At 42.3% G+C, this 19,466-nt stretch overlaps 1 protein-coding gene across 1 annotated transcript in view; it reads left to right on the top strand.

Annotated features, from left to right (window-relative positions):
• Positions 1 to 19,466, top strand: part of csmd2 (CUB and Sushi multiple domains 2) — a 253,256-nt gene that overhangs the window by 181,322 nt on the left and 52,468 nt on the right. The window contains exons 31-40 of the mRNA XM_069682020.1: positions 1,501 to 1,695; positions 2,411 to 2,527; positions 5,260 to 5,373; positions 11,111 to 11,206; positions 11,850 to 12,053; positions 12,906 to 13,030; positions 15,755 to 15,851; positions 16,796 to 16,900; positions 17,071 to 17,189; positions 18,430 to 18,499. Of these exons, the coding sequence (XP_069538121.1) occupies positions 1,501 to 1,695; positions 2,411 to 2,527; positions 5,260 to 5,373; positions 11,111 to 11,206; positions 11,850 to 12,053; positions 12,906 to 13,030; positions 15,755 to 15,851; positions 16,796 to 16,900; positions 17,071 to 17,189; positions 18,430 to 18,499 (1,242 nt within the window). The remainder of the gene's footprint in view (positions 1 to 1,500; positions 1,696 to 2,410; positions 2,528 to 5,259; positions 5,374 to 11,110; positions 11,207 to 11,849; positions 12,054 to 12,905; positions 13,031 to 15,754; positions 15,852 to 16,795; positions 16,901 to 17,070; positions 17,190 to 18,429; positions 18,500 to 19,466) is intronic.

The raw sequence follows: 19,466 nt of genomic DNA, 5'->3' as shown, positions 1-19,466 counted from the left end.
GTCCCCATCTAATGCCCGCTTCATCCATCACGCCTCCGCTGTCTCTTGCCAGGTGTGCTGGTTTAATGAAGGTGGCGTCAAGGGAAGATTTGGGTCTAAATCAGCCCGTGAAAGGGCTTAACCTGTCTAGAACAGGTGCCCTGGGTGACAGACAGGCAGGCCACATGCCTGGCCCCAGCACTCTGTTCAGCCATGAAGGGCAGCTCCCCGTCTGGTCAGCAGATCCCCAGATTTCAGTTTAGAAACTAGGCATTTATCCAAGGTGCTGCATGGACCTCATGAACGATTAAAACTTTAGTAAGAAGTAGACTTTGTTATTATTACTGTCAACAAAGATAATGCAAGAAATATGCTTTTGTAAAGCACAAAGGGAAAAAGCTTGATGGCACACAACTCTGTGTTTGTCGTTGTTAGATTAGATGGTGAACAAAGAAAATCAGTTAGAAAATCTTGGTCCTCTTTATTAATATTAGAGAATAACCTGAATAGCTATTGAAGGTAAGTTGTGATTACATAACAATATGGCTTTTGTAAATACCACTGGCATGAGAAAGCAGTAAAGAGTCTTCTTTGTTGACATCCCTATTGAGCTTTATAAAGCCTTTGAATTTAAGGCTCAGTAAGGAATGTAGGCCTCAAAAATATTTAAAAAAAATGTGTTTCTTATTAAAAGCTTGCGTTTAACCTGTTGATGTTGACAAAGTCAAGGCTTTGTACATATTTGACTAAATTGTAAGTTAAGGTTTTCAAAACATTGACCCACCTTCCCTTCCCTTTTGTATGTGTTTGTTAAGTCATCAAATGTTGAAGTTTGCTTTGTGACGTGAGCACACTGTGTCTAAGATTGAACCAAATTGCTCTGGGCATTTTTCCTCTGTTTATTTTAGCTGTGAGAGCGTGAAGTGTGCCAAATTGACAGGCCTCCTCACACATGCACATTTTCCACCTAAGAACAATGTGATGGTAGATTGAGCGAGACATCTTTCTTACGACCTCAGGACTGGTGATTGATATGCGGTTAGATACGGGGCGTGTGTATGAGTGTGTTAGGGGTGTGTGTGTGTGCGTGTGTGCGGAAGAGAAAGCTTGCGTATGTGCATTGTCTTCTCTACTTGACTGCACAGTGAAGTGTTGTGTGAGAGGCGGTTGTGTGCAGTCAGCAGACCTTGGGCCAGAGCAATGCCACTCTCAATCAGCTGCCTGTCTGTCTCCACAGCCATACATACCTCCAGCAGCCACAGATGAAAGGGCACCGTCAAGGGCTAGAGAGAAAAGTGGCAGTCAGTGAGATATATTTACTGAAAGAGGAAAGCACAGAGTAGGGGAAAAAAGGGAATGAGTGAAGGAAGTGAGAAAACTGAGAATATCAGCAACATTGGTCAGAGAGCAGTTTCTATTCTAGTATCACTGCTTCCATCTTGATGCAAAAGTCCCCTTTTTTTATACCACCATGCTTTCCCTTCTGTCGCTGATTTTCCACTGTGTTACCTCTCTCCACAGAGAACCCCAGGGAGTCCTGCTTCGAGCCGGGCGTGGTGCGCAATGGGACACGGGTGGGCGCCGACCTCAAGCTGGGCTCCACTGTCACCTACCACTGCGACAGTGGCTACACACTAGAGGGAGACCAAACCCTCACTTGCATCATGGGGGGAGACGGCAAGCCAAGTTGGAACAAACCCAAACCCATCTGCATTGGTAAACACTGACATCTGGAGACGGTTGTTAGGAACACAAACCACATCAGTGCTTATAGATTTATCACATGTAAACATACATTTCTGATTATCTGCTTTTTGCACAGATGTATGTCCTACAGGTACATGTGTAAAGCTGCGTGTTTTTCTAATATAAATAGATGGGGCAGAGTGCAGCTTTAATATAATCAGTTTGTAGAGAGAGCTTCTTATTTTGCATATCTGCTCCTCACACTCGTGACAAAACCTACGTCACCCTGCCTGTTCTCTGACACTTCCATGACACGACTAACATGCCGCGCATGTTCTCCTAAAAAGCTGCTAAAAATCCAGACAACACCGAGTCTGGCTCTCACAGCGTGGATCCTCAATGATATGTCAGGTGGAATACATGCTCACACAAGCAAATACACAATATACAAGCACACGCAGAGCATCTTTTGGGGCTTTAAGCAGGAGAGGGGGATTCGGGGTCTCATCTCACCCAGGCTAACCCGGAGGGACACTTGGAAAACATTGCAATTTCACTGTGGCAAACACCAGGGACATTTTCTACCCAAAGCCCAATCAGACAAGAAAAGTAATTTTGGAGTAATGGAACGGAGGGGATGGAAAAGCAGGAGGTGGAGGAGGAATGGAATCTTACACTATTGGCTTTAGACATCCTACTCTGTCTGACTTGTCTATTCGTGTCTCATCTCCGTGTCTCTCCCTAGCTCCGTGTGGTGGACAGTACTCGGGTCTGGAGGGAGTTGTCTTGTCTCCTGGCTACCCTGGCAATTACAGCAGTGCAAGGACCTGTCTGTACTCTGTGGTGGTGCCCAAGGATTATGGTAAGCCAGGGAGAGCACAGTCTGACTGTATGTGGATGTTTTTATGAACAGATTTGTATGTGTGTTAAATCAACCTGTGGATATACTATAGTGCACAATATGCCCTTATCAGGCTCAAAGTCTGCTCTCTTAGAACCTCTAAGTTAGGGCTGCACACAACATACATTGGGATATTTTGTTCTGCGATAATTATTTTGATTTGAAAAAAATCAGGAAATTATACCAGATACATGTGCTTTTACGTTTGTTTTACTTTTTTGGGGGGTGACTTTTAATGTGTATTTGCCTTTAATAAAATAGAAACCTCCTTCTACTTTTATCACTTGGTTCAGACTCTGACACTCGCATACATCTGGAGTGACACGTTTCTTTATAAAACAAATACCAACAGACTTAAGGGCTGCAGTTGTGTTATTAATATGTTATGTCATCAACCATTGCTAATGATGGTCAAATGTCCAATCAGCATGATCAGCCCCCTGACAGTCACTTTATGAAACGAAAATTCACATCTCCTCCTTCCTGTTGGCACACACAACCTCAGGCGGTGTGTGTGCTGCAGGTGTAGCTGCTAAAAGTAAACGGCTGCTCTAATAACTGTCCCTTTATGTATCCCCGGCGTTTTCCAGCATCGGGACGCTGTTAACGGGAATACTCTCACCTATAAGCCACCTCGCGTAACGGAGCTGCTGCCGTCACAGATAATGTCGGCGGGATGATCGAGGCTCCGTTACGCGGGGTGGCTTATAAGTGAGTGTATTCCCATTGACAGCAGCACCTCGTTCTTGTGTTGGTTAACGCTGCGGTTACACAAACTGACCATGTTTCCTTTTAGCGGCTACACCTGCAGCACACACGGTGTGAGGTTGTGTGTGCCAACAGGAAGCAGGAGACGTGAGTTTTCATGCTTGTTTACAGTTCACAGGCAGGTCACAAACGGTCTCTGCAGGTCAACGGTCGTTTCGTTTGGCACCGAGCAACAAAAAAGTAGCAAATTTACATGTTTCACTCATTTTGCTTACGTCCTGGGATGTGACTATTGCACATGCGCACATCGCAATTGTGGTTGATATATCATGCAGCTCTACTCTAAGAGCTAGTGCAAGAAATAAACAGATGAGGCTTTTTTGTGCACCTAAATATTCTTGGTTGCAGACGTGTAGGGAAAAAACAAGTTTGTGGTAAACCTGAAGAAGCTTCCACACACTGGGTTCTGCTTGCAATTAAATTGCTTAAGTCAGATATACTGAAACCATGTTTACATTTTTCTACATGTGAAATCAAACAGCGAGTTAGAGTTCCCGTATCCATCTGTCTCATTCCACACACATTTTCTTGTTACTCCCGTAAAGAAATTGAATCACTATCTCACACATCAGGCGTACAATATATCCATCTGTCTCGGATACAGCGCACACACACACACCAAAAAATAATTGGTGTCTGGAAGATCCTGAGTTCCCACATTTTCACTACTTTTTGGCTTTTCCATCTTAAAGGTCACAGCTTGCTTTCAGTATGTGATCTGATGCTGTCGGAGCAGCAAATTATTCAGCAAGCAAAACAATGCAGAAGTGAGACACAGCTCAAACACGCAAAAACAGAAGTAAACATTTTTAACTTAGTTGCCCACGATGTCTGTCTGCTTCACTATCTGTCTGCTCTTTTTTTAAGTCCCCAGCTTCTCCTCCCGTTGGCTCTTAAATGACTTATTAGCTTTGTGCCTCTCCAAGGATCAGCTCGAGTCCCATCATTGTTAAATTACACCAAACAGCAGTGGCTGGCATGTGTTTGGCTTTGGGGTACTTCAAGCCCAGTCTTATGAATGGTGGGGTCATGACGCCCATTTGGTAGTCCAACATGACTGGGCACCCATCCTGTCTTGGACCCTGTCGGCAACATTTTTCTCTCAATGAATTCAAAGCGAGCGAGAAAGGTGAAATAATTAAAGTCCACATTTGCATTTGCCTGGGAAATGACAGCGAGGCCCAAGGCAACGCACTAGAGCCAAAATTGCTCTTGCCTCCATTCTTGCAGCTTCCCATTAGGCCAATGCACCAGTCCTAATGATAGACTATTTTCATCAATGCAGAGGACAGAATGGGTGTCACTGCGACTCCTTGCTTTTCCTATCAGAGTTGGAGATGAAGAAGATGTCGAGATTAAGGAAACCACATATTGAACAAATGTAACTGAGATGCTCAGCCCTGCCTGAGCATGAGTCCTCTGGTCCCCTCTGCACTCTCTTTCCCCTTCATCCTTTTTTTAACCTGCATTATTCCCACAAATAAGATCGACATAAATGAGATGTGAAAGGGCTGAATATGGTATATGCAATAGCAGCAGAAAGAGTGGTTTGAAAGGATGAAAGCTCCATAGTGGAGCTTTAGCTTCACATTGTGCAACAGATTGGCTGTCATTGCCGAAGCCTTTCATCTGCTGACAAGCCATCAAGCCCAGACAGGACTGCTGATCTAGTATAATATCAGTTTTGGGGTTTGTTGTCATAACTGGGGGTATTATCCGACTCGCTCTAAAGAAGACACTTTGATTGGAATTGCTGTTAATAATATTCCTTTGAATGTGGATAAAACTACTTTGTATGGATTTTCTGTGTAATTTCAAATGGATATTACGGCTTTCAGGGTTTCTGCTATGAAGTCACTATTTTGTAGATAATTTTAGTTTCCTCTGATGTCAATTGTTTTTGTCTTCTGTCTGTTTTTTTCCAGTCGTCTTCAGTCAATTCGCCTTCTTCCAAACAGCTCTGAATGACATTGTGGAGGTTTACGATGGGGCGACACAGCACTCTCGTGTTCTCAGCTCCCTCTCTGGAGCACACACAGGTACCTAACCAAACACACACACACATTCACATCTGCAGATAAGCACCATTAGAGGTATTTCAGCTTTTTAGCATTAGGGAGATAGAGGAAAAATAAGCTAATTGCTTTGAACTGCAGAGAGGCGAGACATAGCTCGTGGGATCTGACTTCTTGATCTCGTAGCTGTTATTTTTGACACAAGAGGAAACAAAATAAAATGTTTTCTCTGCCTCTTCCCCTTCATAAGAATCCAGTTAAACTCGGAGACAAATTGCTGACACAGGCAGAGCTGCTGGGGCTGCAGGTGGGCTCCAGTGAGCTGTAAAACAGTTCAACAATGACAACAACACCATAAAGAGTCACAGGGATAACACATCAGCAGACAGGCTCAAGAAGACTTGCGTGCACATACACCTGAATTCTTATTACACAAACAAACAAACATGTCAAATCTCAGGATATAAGCTCATGCCGTTATGAAGGCAAACAGGTGCACTCACACACACAAACACTTGTATGCTAGATGTAAGCCAAGGGAATGTCATACGGATTTCCTTATTCCCTTTCATCATGAAAAATAACTGAGTTTTTAGCATGAAGACCTACTCATAGTGAAGTACAACCTCAAAGCATGGTTGTTATGTTCATCATTTTGGCTCAACTGTTAAGCTTGCAGCTGTGGAACACTTCATTCATAGAACAATCTCAGTGTAAACTCTTGCACAAATCCTTCTCCATGGCATTATAAGCAATAAGAACCTCAAATAGCACAAAAAATGGCCGCATTGCATCGTTAATTTTTAAAATACCTTTTCGAGAAATACTGTGGTTTTTATGAAAGGTACCAGTTTCACATGGAAATCGTTGATATATTCCTGAGAGGTTCATTTAAAGACAAGAAAAACATTCAGGCATAATTGTGAGAAACATCAACTGACCTTTCCCAATTATGGATGCAGCAATTAAACGGTTTCGCTTTTAACCGTGCCTTAAAACATCCCGCTGCGCTACACCGGTTATACTGCTCTCACTCTCAAATAAGGGCCCGGTACATAATTTTTGGCGCAACCTGCACAGAATGAAAACAAAGTGACACCTGCGGTGTGACGCACTTATCAAGAACCAACGCTACATTAGCTTCACTATGGCAGAGGGACCACGCAGCGAAGCTTTGCATCCACCAAAGTAACGAGTGAAGTTGGCCGCGTGGGGGCATTTCGGGAAGAAGGACCTGGGGGATCAATAAAGTTAATCTTAGTCTTATATTGTTAATAAAACATTAACATTTCTAAAGAATGTTCATGTAATTTTATACATTAATAATGTTGTGAAATTAATTAATGCATAATAATCGGGATAATTGTGAAACCGTAATTATTCCTCAGACTATAATCGTACCATCAAAATCTCTAATCGTTGCATCCCTATTCCCAATCCAGTGCAATGACCTAGATGAGGTGAGGGCTGCTCATAGCTGAATAGATACAATAATTCTGAATAGATGTGCAGCACTCATTCACAAAGGTAGAGGAATTGACGAGTGGAGAAAAGCAAAAAGGATAAGTGTTATAAGGTCAAAAGTGAGAAGGTGAAGGAGGTCAAATTATTTCACTTGTAACAGTATTATGAGATTGTTGTGTGATAAATACCACCACTACAAAAAGGAACAGCTTGAACAGGGAGGGGGTTGAACCTTTCAGGAAGGATGGGGTGAAAATGTGTGTGGGGTAGGGCAGCTCTCCATCTCAGCCTGCTCTCTCCCTGTGGCTTGACAAAAGCAAAATGATTACTTTGGTTTGTGTCCAGGGCAGCCTCAGAAAATCCAGTTTACAGCTCAATAAACAGGACGCTATATTAACTGCAGACTACTGGCGGCAGGTTCACAGAGCGCTCTAACCAGGCATGGCACAGCTGAGCGGACACACTTTGGCATGGGAAGAGAGACTTTTAGCTCACACAACAACTAGAGCACACAGGCATAACTAGCATGAATTAGGCATAATCCAGAAATGTGTACCTACTTCTACTGCACAGATACACTGAAGCTTACAAATCGACTGACATACAGCTGCAAGTGCAACTGCAAGCTTTTAAAACAGGAAATTCTCCCATGCAGTCTCAAATACAAGCTGTCATTACGGGCAGTAAATATATAGTCAGGTAATGAGTATTTTAGTGCCTGGCAGGATGTTATTAGTCAAGCATGGCAAATCACTGTAGTCAAAACACAAGGCAGCGCGCTGTGATCATGCTGACCTTAAAAAGCATAATAGTAAACTAGTTTCAGTACATCTATCAACATTACATTTGCAATATCTGCTGAGACTTACTACTCATTTTAGAGTACTGTGTAATGACTGTGAGTTGCAGGACGCAGTGGTGACATATAAGCTGTGTCCCAATCCAGAGGCTGCATCCTTTTAAGGCCATATTTGAAGGCTGATTGCATCCCATTGTCGCATCAAAGGCTGTCCCAATTCGAAGGCTCCTTCAGATGTGACCGACAAATGCGTCCTCCTTTTCCCGGGCCACGGAGGATCCATCGGGCACATCCTTCACGGCCCGGCGTATCCCGAGATGCATTGCGTGCCAATTCAAACGAGATGGCGGACGAGGTTACGTGACGTTAGTTATGCTAGCTAGTTAGCCCGCTAGCAACCTGTTGCTCGGTGACAGGGTGATGCAAGGGTAACTGCAGGAACAGCTGTGATGCAAACAGGAAATCCTCCATAGACCAGACCGTCTCATATCAGTTCGGCTTTGGTGGTCTACACAGGCCATGAATGGCACATCTTCCGTAGACTGCCTCCTTCAAAGGCTGCAGCCCCTGGATTGGGGCACAGACATAGTTAAAAACATGAGGGAACAGAGTAGTCAAAGTGAATCACAAAAATATTAAATTAGAAAAGAAAAGGGGACAACATGTAAGTAGGAAGGTCAAAGGGACTAAATCAAGAATTCAAGGGGCTTTTAGTTCACATTTATCTAATAGATTTTTAAATTTCCCCTTTATGCCATCCTTTTGAACAGGACTAATGAATACTTTTAAATTAGAGTGCATTCAAGTTTGACTACTTTATAGCCAATGTGGTTTGCTACTTTTGTTTTACTGCAGCGGCTGAACAAATGTTGAACATTTTTTCATAAAACGCAACAGTCATTTCCCCTCGTCCACTATGGGCAAACTGTTTTTAAACCTGTGTGAGTTGTGGTTTGACAGCTGGAGCGTTAGTTAATCCCTGGCATTTTTCCCCATGACTGCTGTATTTAAACCAGTGCACACCAACACCTGCCAATGAATTTTGACTATTGACTTGCAGCCAAAGTCATATCTGTCCTTGTAAGTCTTCCATATGCCAGCATAGAGGATCATTTTAAGGGCAAAGTGGTTTGCAGCTGGAGAGTGGCCAGAAGGTTGTTAAGTTACATGCTGACACATGTTTGATCCGTCTGGATGAGTACCTGCCCAGCACAGCAAATTATGAAACACCGTCACCATGATAGCGCGCAGCAAGGGCTTCTTCTAATAAACTACCCAGCATGCCTTGGGAATCCTCCAGTGGTGCTCGAACAATCATAGTGATGACGCACTGAGAAACTGTGCGGTTGGAGCTATCTCAGGACACTGTACGTTTAGGTGCAGGAATGTTCACACATTAAAGCGTAAGCGAAACACGCATGCACAGGAAAGACTCACTGACACACACTCTCGCAGACACACAGATGTTGCCTCTGGGGTTAAGCATGTCTGCCTCCCACTACAGTGTGACAGCAAGCAGACACAGAGTAATGAGATCCACTGCAGAGAGCCAGTCAGCAGCCCACTGAGAGAGAGGCAGAGAGTCAGAGACAGAGATGCTCACACTTTGTATCATGTTCTATGTCAGTCAACAAATAGTTTTCCTTCACAGCAGATGCATCATGGGGTTTTCTTGTGTTTAATTACACCATGAGCTGATGATGATGGCAAGCGATCATAACAGTAATTGCAATGACATAATATCCTCTTTCTGATGACTTTATTTATAGTTAGATATTTAAATAAATGTTAGATTAATGTTATTTGAGGACTTATTTGTAGTATAAATATGTAGTTGCAGCCACATAAGTTGTGTCTTTTCACTGTGTAGGGCAAAATAAGACTTAAACACTAGTTAAAGTCTTGTCTGCACAAAAAGGGTTTTATATGGTATTCAAAGAAAAACCTGTGTGACCAAATTTACTCTTTCTAAAACCTGTGAGCGACAACAACTGAAGCTGCATCACCCTTGGCCTTGAGTTTTGACAGATGGACAGCCACTAAGCCGTGGTCAGGTGACCTCAGAGTCCTGCCTGTACAGTATGCTGTTAACAGTTCCTGAGTATAAGCAGGAGCCTGATTACGGAGAGCTTTACGCTGCAGGTGATGAACCCAACCTTGGATTTGATTCTGTATTTCACTAGCTGTCTGTGAAGTACATCCAGGGGAGGTTTGATCTGTGCAGCTGGTTCTTATTATTGGACCATTTCATACCAGCTGCAGATTCTCCAGTTATGATTTGATAATTTGGGGATGTGGACAGAGAGTTACAATAGTCCAGCTGGGATATGATAATGAAAATTAACGTAAATTAAAAATATTTTGGAGCTAAGCAGAACAGGAACTCAACAATGAGCTGACACACACTTGTTATACTATAGGCAGACTGTAGTTTGAGGTTCAGCTGTACCTGTGATGTACTGTTATCAGTACCCATGATAACAACATCTGTTAAGTCACAATGTAACTGATGGAAATAGCTGACTGTCAATTATGCATACGAGCCAAGTCCTGTTTGATGGTAAAACATAAGGATGTTATTATTAATTAGCACACATTTGCATATTGTCACCCCAATTGTCAACGTGCGCTGCCTCACGGGGAATCTACACAGGCAACATATTCGAAGAGTATTTTTGACACGCGTGTGCCGGGACAGAACCGATGTAATTCAATGCTGCAATCTCCACCAGCCGCGTATGCTGCGCCGGAGGCGGCCGTATTAATACGCGACTAATTCTCTGCTGTTCTGTTCGTTTGACGTGTCAAGTCTATTTTTCCCCGCTGCGTGTCAGTGAAGCATGCAGAAAGCCATTGACTGCTAAGTAAATACATGCCCACAACCAAAGAATCCATGTTAAACAATGTGATCTCTTCATTTTGGCCAAGTTCGTTTCCTATTGAAGTTATTGATCGGCTAGATGAGCAGGCAAGAGTAATTTGAAAGAACAATGAATACGTACATTTCCTCAACTTTGAGACTCATCTTTGCTGTAGTGGCAGCCGGTGTAGATTGCAAAATAGATGCTGCCATGACGCTTACGTGTCGCGCATGTTCGTCTGATGCTACATTGTCGGTGTAGATTCCCAGTTAGACTAGGCAGCAGATTATTACCAGGATCAAACATGTGCACACGTGTTTCCAATCTTTCTGCACATGAACATAGCATCTAAAAAAAATCACTATTCAGAGACCTCCAGTTTGTCCTCTTTCACAGAATCATTTCCTGCCAGTTTACTGCCACTTGCATTTTCAAAGTTTAATGGTCGACAGGCAATCCAAGTTCCTAACATAATCACTCGCATTATAAGTTAAACTGTTTTATCCTCAGAAGATGTTGAAAAAGTTTTTTTTATTTAACTGCGTAGGTGCTTAAATGGCTGTTTGGGAGCCAGAAACCGAGATATGTACCCACACAAATCTGAAGTAACTGTGTCTTTAACTTTTCCCCATCTCAGGCGAGTCGTTGCCATTAGCAACCTCCAACCAAATCCTGATCCGCTTTACCTCCAAAGGCCAATCCAGCTCTAGAGGATTCCACTTGGTCTACCAGGGTAAGTGTGTAACACATGGGCATATGCACAAATGCACACAAACAAATCCTGCTGCTTTTTTTGGATTCCCTCTGTTCCGCCTCAGCCACAGTTCCCCTCCATAATAGATGAATAGCTGAGTGATTTGGAAAGGATTCACCTTCAGCAGTGTGTGTGTGTGTGTGTGTGTGGGCAGGGGTGTGTGCTCTGGAGCATTAACACTGTAGAAGTATAGCAGTCGGTTGAAAAGGCTGTGCTGTAACTTCTCTGTTCTGCATTCCCCCTAAGAGGGACTTTCCTCTTGAATTGTTGTCCTTGTTGTCCTTCAGTAATGCACTGTTCCACAAATGACATTTGCTTCAAATAACCAAAGGCAGAGGAGAGGAAGAAGCTGAATATTGTATTTTGTATTATCTGTTTGGGACACAGTAATCATTCTTACAAAGACACCCATAGTTACTTTTCTAACAGATCACTCCATTGATCAAGCGGTAAGGTTCTTAGAAAATATAAAAAAGGTGTGTTTGGGAAACTGAATTAATTATATGCCTGATATTATCGGTAACTGAGAGGAGCAAAACATCATCATATTTTCTTGTAAATGTCACTGATAATTACTTAAAATCAACCAGTAATCACGCTGTCTCTCCGCATCTCTCCAAAGCTGTGCCACGCACCAGTGCCACCCAGTGCAGCTCAGTCCCTGAGCCCCGCAATGGCCGCCGTATGGGTAATAACTTCGCTGTTGGCGCTGTCATCCGCTTTGAGTGCAGTCCAGGTTATATGCTGGAGGGATCGAGCGCCATCGAATGTTTGACTGTTCCCAATGCCCTGGCACAATGGAACAGCTCCATACCAAGCTGTATAGGTGAGCCATGATTACGCAAACACAGACACAAAAACCTTTTTTTCCCCTTCCTTTTTAATTTGTTTCTGTGCACTATTTCCTCACTGTCATTGTTTCTCTCTCTGCTTCTGTCTCTGACTCGTGCTCCCTTGAGTCTCAAACTGTGGTTACTCTGACACTGATGTGGGCTGCCAGCCATCGCCTGCAGCAATACAGCAAGATTTAGCCACAAGGCACACAGGTGGCAGACATAGCAGGGGGTCACAAATACACAGACATACACACACACTTGTATGGACATATATAAACAAAGACACACTCTCATAAACACACATCATACAGTTGTAGAAGATGCCTTGTCAACAGATATGTAGAACGAGCCAGGAAGATTGTGTATGAAGAGTGTGTCTACTATAATGTGCATTTATTTGTGTGCTTGATCAGACTGTCGTGCATTTCAATTCTAGCTGTGATTTCATATTTTAAGTGCAGTCATAAGATCATTTATTTTCTTAAAAGAAGCAGAAGCTGAACCAAGAGAAGATAATTAAACTTTAATTTTCTCATAAACTATTTTGTCCTGATTTATTTGCTAATCTTTTGGTTAACTCGCCGTGTCTTAACTTCATTGTGTTTGCATTACTTACACTGTTTTGGAGAAAACTCCCTAATTCCATGAGCTAAATTAAGCCTATGTTTGAGGAAAAAAGATTAAGGAGGAAGATTAATATTAACATTTTTTATCCTCTTTTCAGTGTGCAAATTTATGCATGCTTGTATCCATATACTTAATCTCCCTCTCCAGTCTGTAGCCATGATATGTTTAATACACTGCTCATGGTCTTGTCTTTCCCTCTCTTTTTATTCCTGCAGTTCCATGTGGAGGCAATCTGACCCATCGAACTGGCACCATCTTATCCCCTGGCTTTCCTGAGCCGTACCTCAACAGCCTCAACTGTGTCTGGAAGATCACTGTCCCTGAGGGATCAGGAATCCAGGTTTGTTCAACAGCTTCTACCCAGCAACAACATACCTCCGTGATTTTAATCATCATTATTCAAGAATGAGTTCATGAATCAGTCGGAGGGAGATTTAACTATGTTAGTAACTGTGTGTAAATTTGTTGACCTTAAACCATCCCAAATATAATCCCATATTTCTAAACATGCAACCCACAAGTAGCGCTCTAATAAATATGTTAAGTCAGGACTCTAGTTTTAGCAGGTAACTACAGGTGTATAAAAATGTAACCTGTCCATACAGCGTACACATTATAATTGACTTACAGACATGCAAAATAATTGAAAATGGAGTAAGATTCATGATTTAAGCTGCTGATTTATTTTTGTATTTATTTTCCAGCTGTATTTTTTCTCCATTAATGAAACTTCTGAGGGAGATCTGCGGTGACCTTTCTGTTTATAAATAAAATGAATAAGCTCTTTTTAAAATGCTCTCTGGTCTGACTGTTAAATGAATTAACATATTTGATTTATCTTTGGTCTGGAGCCTTCACAGCACTGCTCGGTCTTGACAACATGCTCCTGTGTGCTGACATGCTTTCAGCTTACCCAGAGCTAATTAACAGAGCTTCCCATAGTACATCATGCAAATAGCATTTACAGTTGTCAGGGTACAGGGGAGCTGCTAAATGATACTCTATAGATTTAACAGCGGCTCAGAATTTAATTTGCCTGATCGCTATACCAGAAAGTTGAGATTGCACAACCTAAAAATAAATTTGTATGTGATTGCCTCTTCAATTACTTTACTTTTCTTTCTCGGGAGTTAATTCAGTTTGCTTATTCCTTGATGCGTGTGTGATGGAATTCCACCAGGAATCAGGGCACGGTCCCTGTGGACCTGCCTGACGGAAAGTTTTTAGGCTTATGCTTCAGCCTCCGTGGCTAATGACCTCAGTGCCGTCCCTCAGCTATTAGCTCCTCCACCTCAGCTGACTGTCCTTGCAGGTCAAATACACAAGGTGGCCCACAGGTGCACTTAGCATGCTGCGCTACACACCAGCACCTTAAGAGCTTGGAGGTGTGATAGACCAAGAATAAGAACAGAGAGCTGCCACTACCCTCTGAAAGACAAACAGCAGGATGTGTGAACATGTACACAGCAGTATATTTTTCTGATAGGAGAATCACTGCAGCTGAACACTCATCCCTTCTATTCCTAATCCACCTCATGTCTTTCACATCGTCAACCTCCTTCCTCTCTATCCGTCTTTATCACAGCCGCTCCCCCTCTCCCAGCTAGCAGAGACGCATTAGATTGGAGTGTCACGATCCAGAAGAGAACTTAAAGGAGCGAGGTGCCTTGCCGGCACATTTGCCGTGGCCCCCTAATGAAAGATCAATCTGTGATCTGCGTTGTCTTCCCTGAATGCGCCAGAGCCCCTACCGGCCCTTTAATTTGCTCGTATCCGATCTATAACCATCAGAGGCTGTGAGGAGAGGGCCGAGGAACAGAAGCGAGTGGGAACAGAAAGGGAGGCTTGCAGAGACCAAAAAAATAAATAGAGAAGGACAAAGAGATTGCTGAAAATTATGTCAGCTAAAGACAGAACAAAAATATAATTGATACACATTGTTGCGACTTTCACACATCCACATTTTAGGGTGCTTTAACCCCAGAGTCCATTTTTTTGTTCCGAAACAAAGACCAAATTTTATAAAATGTTGCATTTTGCCTCGAGTTTGGTTTGTGTTCACGCAGCAGCTTTTACCAGTGGACCAAATGTTTTGATGCGCGAGGAAACTTCTCTCTTTCTATATTTGGTTTGGGTCGCTTTCACACCTGAAATGAACCAAATTTTGGGCTACTTGGAAGCGAACCGAGACCTCGCAACAAAGTTCGAGACTGCTTTCACACCACCCTGAACCGTCCAGACTATCCGGCTAAACACACTAGGGTTCGGTTCAAATGAACCAAACAGCTCAGGTGTGAAAGCACCCTAAAAGGGACATGGCAATTTAACACATCAGGAGAAACATCCCACTTCCTGTGGTTGGCACTCAACAGCAAATACGTTTTTAAATCCATCATATGGGCATCAACAGTGCTTTTCTCGCAGTATGTGGTGTTTCTTTCCCTAAAAGTGGCAGCTGTTGTCAGAACGGGTCTTAACAAGCAAAAGTCTCGCTCTGCCTTTCTTTGAAGAATATCCAACGTTCTCCGCGGCTGTCAAACAGTTTTCTTAATTTCAAATCCAATGCACACCACTTGAACACAGCCTTCCAAAAAGGGGGCTTGAGAATGAGGCAAAGAAAGCAAAGACATTGCAGAATGACTGTTGCTCCTTTCTGTTGATAATTCTGAACTTTTGATACTTGTGAAGTCTCTCGTGGCTTGTAATATGTGCACAGTTTAAAAATAGTCTAATTTTACACTCCTAGGAGCTTTCAGGACCCTCTAAAGAGGAGAGGTTTATATTTTGCAAATAAAAATATCTTTGTCTGCCGCAGATAGTCTTCATGTGATATTTTGAGCAGACGGTCATGGCTGACACAACTGCAACTCAAGTAGTAATGAGCAAAACAGCTCTGCTTTTTAGCTCTTCACTGTTACTTTTTCATGCACCTTTTTATGACACCTCCTCTCACTTAATTAAGCTTCAACCCTTCGACCTCATTTTTGACCCCACTGTGGCTATGCTTCTTTAATTCCATCCAATTTATTTTTATTACTCACATAAATACTCTTCTGCGTCTCAGATCCAGGTAATCAGCTTTGTCACAGAGCAGAACTGGGACTCGCTGGAGGTGTTTGACGGAGGAGACAACACTGACACCATGCTTGGCAGCTTCTCAGGTATTTTTGTAAATTTTGTGTTTTTTGATTGTGTTATGTTTTTAATGTTTATTCCCACCTTAGCCTTGAATAATAATGGCCTAATCAGTTTTCACAGGGCAGCATATGACCTGAAAACATATTTTATTTATCAACCCAACGCATACAATATTAAAAACACAGTTTGAATTATAAGGTTGCTAAATATGATAAATAAACAAAGAGGTTTATCACTATGCAATTTAGCAAGCAAGAGAATAAATACAGAGTGAATAAAGGCTGCGAGTGGAGTCATGGGATATTTTAAAATTCCAATCTGTCTGAGCGTCCCCTGGCAAAATCTTGGTACAGCTCTACAAAGGTTAGGCTTTTCTGTGTGGAGTTAAAGTGAACATTTGTTTACAGTAACTGTGTTACTCCCCTCAATAGAGCAACGGGGAATTCAGCTTTTGTTTGTGCTTGGAACCAGACCAAGAGTAAATGTTAGATGTACCCTGGAGTACAGAGATGAAAGAGAAATACCAGGCTCACAAATTTGAGCTATTAAACGGCCAATTTCAGGTCATACGGTGTCTGTAAAACAGTTGATTTTACTGTGTGATGTTTTTTTATCCCTCTTTTGGGAGGCTTTTTGGTTTCGTTACATTTCAGCTCATTACATACCCTCTTGTTTGAAGAACAAATGCCTCTGTCAGTCTTGTTAAAAGCGAGTAGGTCCCAGTATTATGCATCTGCATTCCCAAATATCCTAATACACCTATAAGCAATCATTCAGGCATACAGTCATGCTGCATTCACGCTCAAGCACACACAGAGCCAAACACACACACACACACACACTTAAGACCAAAAATGTAAAAGAGAACAAGCTTTTAAGCTATTTGCCAGTAGCATAGACACTTAGTTATGGTCGGCCTATGCAGGAGATAGCTTTGCTAAACTCCACTATTAATCTTCTCCCAAAGGCACCACGGTCCCAGCTCTTCTCAACAGCACCTCCAACCAGCTCTACCTCCACTTTTTCTCTGATATTAGTGTGTCTGCAGCTGGATTCAGGCTGGAATACAAAAGTAAGTGAAAAAACAGTTAATGTCACTTGATGTAAAGTACCAACACCCTGAGTCTATATTCTATCCAATTGCAGATGTCTCGATTTGCTTAGATTTTCCTTTTTAAAGTCGGTATTGAGTTCTTTTTTCTTTGTTTCTGTCATCTTTTGATATATTTTTTTACCTCCCAGCGGTGTCTCTGACCAACTGTCCAGAGCCTGTGGTTCCTATGAATGGCATCAAGGTTGGGGAGCGTCTTCAGATGAATAATGTGGTGTCTTTCCAGTGTGAACCAGGGTATACTCTACAGGTAACATCTCAAACGTGGTTTCAAAAGTTTCACATGGTTCCATCATAAATCACCATTGATGCATGCAAGTTTTACTGCTCTATTATGTAGCCAAAAGCAACATAGGTGTCAGCATAGATATTCTCCACCTGCTGCCTGTTATTTATACAAAGTCGGAATTCTGCACAGCCTCCCGGGTTGACTGTATATGCACATCCGTCAGTGCTTCCATTGTAGTCATCTGGGCTGTTCTGGAGACAGATGGTGACTGTAGACACACTGGATGCAGTGCAGTAGTTCAAACAAATTCTGTTTAAAGTTCCCTCTCCACTCTGTACCACATCCACAAGTCCATCAGGACTAAGTGTTCCCACCATCCCTCTCCCACTGTGCTCAGCTAGAAATGTTACGTTTGGGTCTGCTTCACATTTGTATAATGTTTTAGATGTTAGGCCAGTAGCTGCGAGTGTTTATGTTTGATAGCTGCAGGACAAAGTGAGGGAAAGATTTGAATTATATGTTTCTTTCTCGATGGTACAAATAAAAGTTATTATGGAAAGGCATCAAAGTCCTCTTGAGCTCCATCAAAGAATTTATTGACTACCAACTTTTGCCCAACCTTGTCAAGTTGAAAGTCATGCAGCCAATTCATAGTCAGTATAAATTAGATTAAGTTGTATCAGTCATACTGTTTAAACACAGATATCTTCACACTGCATCAGGGTTGAACTAATCTCGATTTACAGATTCTACATAGAAATGTGGAATCTGTAGGCAGGGACGTGGATTTTAGGGAAGGCAAGTGCACACAATACATTGTAACAATACACAAGTCTCCACCAACATGTTGTCTTGGTGTCCTCTTTAAACTCTGCCTCTCTCTCATATTAGAGTGTGACTTTATCCAGAACCATACATGTAAGTCTGTCCATGTTGTTCCAACATTTCTTCCAGTTAGCTTCAATTCGGAGCTACATAGCTTTCAAAACATGTTGTATTGCTTACTTTGGCAGTGTAACAACAAAAGAGATCAGCTTAATATGCCTGGGATGCTCCCTCTCTATTATTCTGTCACTTCAGATGGATTTAGTCATTTAGTCGCCCCGTGAAGTCATGTGGAGACAGGCAGCAGGTTCAAATAATTGGAGCAAGCGATGAGTGACAGTGGGGGAACAAATTAATGCATCTCCTGTTTTTTTGTTGCTCTTTTGTCTTTGTGTGTCTGTTTGTGCGCACATGGGTGCATGGATTCGCCTCGCAGGGGAACTCGCACATTACCTGTATGCCCGGGACTGTCAGACGATGGAACTATCCACCTCCTCTCTGCATAGGTAAAAATACACTTTCTTCCCTTTACTTTCGTCCATCTCCTGTCCTCCTTTTTCATGTGTGGCTGTGGAGATCCTATTAGCTATTTACAGCTCCCACACTTTATAAGAAGACATAACAAAAATGAATAGAAAATATTTCACTAGTTGTGTGAGTTTTTAAGTGCTTCCACACTTTAAAACTAGTTTTACATATTTCTTTCCCCAACGCCGAAGAAGAACATTAGATCCTTTCTCTATTTCACACCTCAACTCTCCCTGCTTGTGAGAGTGCCTTGACAAACGGGTTCCACTTATTGCAACAACCTACTACTGCCTAATTAGTTCCATCGTAGAGCGTGATTGGCTGAAGTTGAGGAAAGATTTATCGTGTTCACAGGCATCAGCAGTTTCCTGATTACCTCAGGCTTTTTGTGCTGCTACAGGATATCATTTAACCCCTCGTGTATTCCTTACAGAGACACAGTGGTACAGAACCCTGAGTTCCTCCCTCCTCTGTCTCATATCTGCTGTTTGTCCCATTTATTCCTTAATCTTCTTCACAGTGTTTGCTTTTCTCATCACAGTACATTTGTTTTTTTTCCCCCTTGAGTCAGCTTTTTTTTTTTTTTTACTTTCAGCATCCTTTCATCCTTTTAATTTTGGTGTCAAGATCCCTCGCTCTTTTCATCTTTCTGGATCCGATCATCACTTTTACCCTGTATTCCCGAACGTTTTTCTTGCTCATTTCACCTTTTATCTTGCTCTTTTGAGTCGTAGTCCTGGATTTCAGTCACGAAAGCGTTTATCCATCAAACGTTTAGGATGAAAGGAGAGGGATGAAGAAAAGCAAAAGATGAAGTGTATGGCCCCTCGACATCTCAAGCAGAAAGAAAAAAGCAGCAGAGTTTCTTAATAGTGAAAGAAATTCTCCCGTTTGATAAGATGGGGGCTCTCTGCATGCCAGTTAAAACTATTTAATCGTTTTTAG

Source organism: Semicossyphus pulcher, unplaced genomic scaffold (assembly GCF_022749685.1).
Source record: "Semicossyphus pulcher isolate SPU_LCO1_2020_fin unplaced genomic scaffold, fSemPul1.0.p SCAF_5, whole genome shotgun sequence".
Lineage (NCBI taxonomy): Eukaryota > Metazoa > Chordata > Actinopteri > Labriformes > Labridae > Semicossyphus > Semicossyphus pulcher.
The sequence above is the reverse complement of the archived record's forward strand: the minus strand, read 5'-3'. Positions and strand labels throughout refer to the sequence as shown.